The sequence below is a fragment of the Coenobita brevimanus genome, chromosome 45 (genome assembly GCF_032717465.1).
Source record: "Coenobita brevimanus isolate Jiangsu-jjx chromosome 45, ASM3271746v2, whole genome shotgun sequence".
Classification (NCBI taxonomy): domain Eukaryota; kingdom Metazoa; phylum Arthropoda; class Malacostraca; order Decapoda; family Coenobitidae; genus Coenobita; species Coenobita brevimanus.
The window spans coordinates 8667803-8672984 of NC_136998.1; the positions used below are offsets into that span (position 1 = coordinate 8667803).

At 42.4% G+C, this 5182-nt stretch overlaps 1 protein-coding gene across 1 annotated transcript; it reads left to right on the plus strand.

The window, feature by feature from the left end:
- Positions 1 to 717: 717 nt before the first annotated feature.
- Positions 718 to 2130, plus strand: LOC145398430 (uncharacterized). Its single transcript, XM_080271312.1, has one exon. The coding sequence runs from the start codon at positions 718 to 720 to the stop codon at positions 2128 to 2130; it is 1413 nt and encodes a 470-aa protein (XP_080127438.1).
- The last annotated feature ends 3052 nt before the right edge of the window (positions 2131 to 5182 follow it).

Here is a 5182-nt window from a genome sequence, read left to right on the forward strand (position 1 = left end):
AACAGCAAAAGCAGAAAGATTAGTTGCATGGAAAGGGCCATGTATGTTGGAACTCTATCCAATGCGGTCAGGGATACGGATAGGGTGCTATACAAGTTGCTCTAGGTATTTAAGGATACAAAGGATGTAGGCTTGTTCACCAGATGGATCTGTGAATGGAGAGGAGAGTCAAAGGTGTAGGTGAAAGTTGAAATCACGAAGAATGGAGATTTCAGAGAATGGAGAGATTGATAGGATGTGTTCCATCTTATAAGTATGATTGTTAAAGAATTTTTCTTAGTAAGAAGATTTAGGGTGTAAGTAAACAGAACAGATATATTTAGTCAGAGAAAGACAGAATAGCCGAAACCAGAGAGTTGAGCATTCTTTGCATTCATGTTCGGGAACACGAGAGTAAGATATGTTGTTGTGTAAATATACATAACATCCACCGTTACCTTTCAAATGAATGAAAAGGAAATGGGAAGCAAAATCTTGCCATCAGTCACCTCAGACAGCTGAGTCTTTGTGAGGAATGGTAGGTAAGCTTCGGAGGAACAGAGATGATGTTCAAAAGAGAAAATTTGATAATAGGTCACGAATGTTGCAGAAATGAACAAGGAGTGAGTCAGACAGTGGTTCTTTGCATTTCTCTTAGCTGTCACCAGGAAAGGGGTAGATGGTGGGGGGTTCTATGGAGGGGGTTCTATGGAGCAGGACGACAGCTCACACATTAACATGGCGGAGCTGGACGCAGCAGTCCATGGAGTGAACTTGGCAATCGCTTGGGGTATGAAGAGTATTGATTTACGGACAGACTCTGCCACGGTACATCGTTGGATTGACGACGCACTGAGTGGTCATGCACGACTTCGAACGAAGGCTCACGGAGAGACATTGATTCGCCGCCGAGTCGAAATCATTCGCCAACTGGTGAGTGAGTTGGGACAGACATTGTCTGTGAGGCTTGTCCGGTCTACAGAAAATCATGCTGATGTCCTTACGCGTGTCCCAGAGGAGTGGGTGCGGAATGACAGACTGGTAGCTGGTGCAGCAGCAATGGACACCACTGAGCCTAGAATTGCTGATGTCCATGTATGTGCTGGTCATCCTGGCATCCGGTGCACACTGTTTTTTGCTCACCGAGAGATCTCTCGACTGGTGACACGGGCTGAGGTGCGTGAAGTTGTGAAGCAGTGTGATGTGTGCCGAGCCATTGACCCGGCTCCTGTGAAGTGGCAGCACGGGTCATTGGGTGTGACAGGAACATGGCGCCGTTTGGCTATAGACATCATCCATCACAGTGGTCACACCTATCTGCCAATTGTCGACTGTGGGCCATCCCGATTTTGCATACGGCGGCAGCTGCGACACCCAGATGGAGACACCATCATTCACCAGTTAGAGCAGGTGTTCTATGAGCGAGGAGCACCTGTCGAACTGCTCTGCGATAATGACACCATCTTCCGTGGGCGGCGATTCGCAGCCTTCGTCACACGTTGGGGCGTGTTACTACACTTCAGGGCGGCATATGCACCAAGTGGCAATGGCATCATTGAACAAAACCACTGCACAGTGAAGGTGATCGCTGCCAGGAAACAATGCTCCATCGCTGAAGCAGTCCACCTGTATAATATCACACTCCGAGATGGAACATCAGTGACGGAAGCCCCTGCAAATGGTGTGTACAGCTACGAGGTGCGAGACTGTGTACAACCTACCCAGGAATGGCTCATCACGGACACAATGCCTGATGGTGAGGAAGGCATGCGGTATGCAGTGAATGATGCTGTTTGGATCAGGAAGCGTGGTGATCGCTACACTTCGGTGTCGCAGCCCGGAGTCATCACTAGGGTCAACTCTCCGCAGGTGGTGGATGTCGATGGTATCCCACAGCACGTGAGAGATGTGAGGCACTGCAGCAGCACCTCAGTGGATCAGGGCAGCCAGCCAGACGTGCATGAGGCTGGTATTGATCCCCCACTGTACATAGATGTACAAGCTCAACATCCGCAATTGCACCAGCAGGCTGTGTCAGATGAGTCCAGCCCAACAACGACAGGACCAGAGGCAGTACTTCGACAAAGCACATGCATACGGCGCCCACCGCTTCGATTTGGTTATGATCTTGCAGATCAGGATGGGGTGTAATGTCACGTTATCCATGTATCTGTCAATGTCACGTTATCTATGTATTTGTCAATGGTGTGTGTGTGTGTGTGTGTGTGTGTGTGTGTGTGTGTGTGTGTGTGTGTGTACGAGCGTGTGTGTGTGCGAGGGTGTTGACCAGCTAGCTTATGCCCCTGTGACGTCAATGGTTTGGGGGGGGTGCAGTTAGAGGGAGGTGAGGAGGGATGGCCTGCAAGACCGAGGCGTGCAGATGAGCTCCAGCCTTCAGGCAGTGTAGACTTGCGTGTCAATTGTACGAGCTGGGCAGTGGTAATAAAGGAATGTCACGACAACATCAAGAATTTGATTGTCCGCTACACATCCTGTATTTCTTAAGTTATTATATCAGTTCTTAACAAAAATAATTTAAAAGTACCTTTCCTCTCACAATCTTCTTTTCGATCGTCATGATGGGTTACACCAGGGTTGCTCTATTTTTTATCTTTTCACTTGCCTGTCAAACTCCTGGTCATCCTCCTTTCTGAACTTTGATGAATGTTTTCCCATTGCGCTTGACGTCTCAAAGGCTTTCGATTGAGTTTGGCATAAATCTTTAATTTCAAAATTGCCTTCATACTATTTCTATCCTAGTATCTGCACCTTCATCTCAAGTTTCCTTTCCCGTCATTCCATAGGAATTGTTGTAGATGGTTATCTATAGTGGTGTTCCTAAGGGCCCTGTCCTATTACCAACTCCCTTCTATTCATCAAAACCCTTTAAATTGTTTATTTAACCCTATCTACTCATACGGTGATAAGTCAACCCTGCACCTTTCCATTCACTTTCTGCAGCAACCATCCCCTGCTGTTACATCAAATAACAAAGGATGAGGCTTTGGCACATGTACCAGGGGTGGATCAAATACAACTGTATTTGTATTTGAGGTGTATTTAAATACGTTTTCAAAGTATTTGCATTTTGGTAACCAGAAAAATGTATTTTGAATTTGTATTTGTATTTCCCCATATTGTTTTACGTGTTGTTGCGGGCAATTTGTGAAATTTCCCGTGCATTAATCATGATATAATGTAATTCTGATATGTAGGTATTTGTATTGGTAGACGCATTTTTTAATTTGGAAATAAAAGTATTTGTATTTGTATTTTGTATCATAACTTCAAAAATTTTTGTATTTGTATTTGACCTCGGAAAAAAAAGTATTTGATCCAATCCTAGGCACACTTAATGTCTGACTTGGCTTATATCTCTGGTCGGTTTAAAGGTAATCATATTGATTATAAAGCATCAAAAACTTTTTTCTTAACAGATTTCGTCAGACTCTTGCACACTAGGATCCTCAAATTTTTTACAATATTCGTCAGACTCCTGCACACTAGGATCCTCAAATTTTTTACAATATTCTGCTGAATCCTACATCACCTTTTAACATAATTTGGTTTCATTTTTCTCGGAATTTATCTTGATGATCATATTACCTCTTTAGTAAAATTTTCGTCTAAGAGATTAGGTGTGCTAAGCCGACTCCACGTCATTTTCACCCCTCCACAGTTGTTGATTTTATAGATTTTTTTTCCGCCCTTGTGAAGAGTCCAGCTCTCATGTTAGGGAGGCTCCTTACATACAGTTTTTCTCAACTGGGTGGAGTCAAAAGGTTTTCGTCTCATTAACTCTGCTCCTCTTACTGTCTCCCTCCCTGCACTGTTGCGACTTTATCCCTTTTTTATCACAACTTCAATGGTCACTGCTCCTCTGAAATGTCCGCTTGGATCCCTTCACCACTACAGCGGGCACGTACCACTCGTCTAACAGAAACTCTCATACCTTTTATTTTCAACTCTCATTTGTGGAAGTTAACCTTTACTCCTATTCCTTCATGTATGCAACAGTTAAGCCCTGGTACTGGTTTCCATTCTTTGTGTTTCCTACTGCCAGTGATCTCCAGAATTTTAAACGTAGTGTGTCTAGGCATCACGAAATTAACGGATCTTGAGTTTGATCCCCTGTTGCCATTTTTTTTTCCTTGGAGGGAACATTTTCTTGGAGCATTCTAACCTTTGGTTCCTTCTTCCTTCCATAAAATTGCATCCATACCTAAACACACACACACACACACAAATATATATATATATATATATATATATATATATATATATATATATATATATATATATATATATATTGTTACAGAACAGAGAAAACTGTCCTGCACAGTTCCAGGTTCAAAACAAAAGAGTTAGGTAAAATTACAAGTTAAAGTTTAATGCTCAAACTAACAACTAAACATTCAGGACTCATAAGGATAATGTAATGGCAAAAAACAGGTTAAATATATGGTTAACTGCAATAGCCTCTATTAATACGAAATTAGCAAGAGTAAATTTATCTAAGTCAGCCCTGATAAAATGAGAAAACCAGATAATGCTCAGTGAATTCAAGATATATTATTACAGATACAAAATATTATTAATAATGGTTGACACCCAAAACACATGAATCACAAAAACCTTACTAGGCCTACGAATTAACACCTTACGCTACACAGCACAAGAAGAAATGTAACAACACTTATACTCAAATTACACAGCTGCTAGATGGTTGGAGACTTCCTGAGCACTCACAAAAATAATAACTGTACAGGGGAGGACAGAGATGTGAGCAAAATGAGGAGTAGATCTAAGTGGCAATTAAGGCAGAGACTGAGCTCATTATATAGCGGCCGGCAGAGCTTGATACAACTTGTAAGAAGGACGCGCAAATGAAGCCATAGGGGACAAAGAGTTGACAATCCTACTCTGAACAACAGAAAGAACGACTTACTCTACTATAAGGGTAGAAGGTGGGAGTGAGGTAGAACATGCTCGTGATCAAACATGCAGCATACTGTACGTTAGAATTACACAAAGGATGATGAAATCATAGGCTATGTAACATCTCCCCACAAAGAAAAAGAAATTTACAAAGGAAATTTCTTATTATTCCAAAACAAACTGTCTAAAGTCTAGATAAGCAATCTGCAATAACATTTTCTTTCCCCTTGACATGCTGTATGTCTAATGAATACTCCTGAAGAAG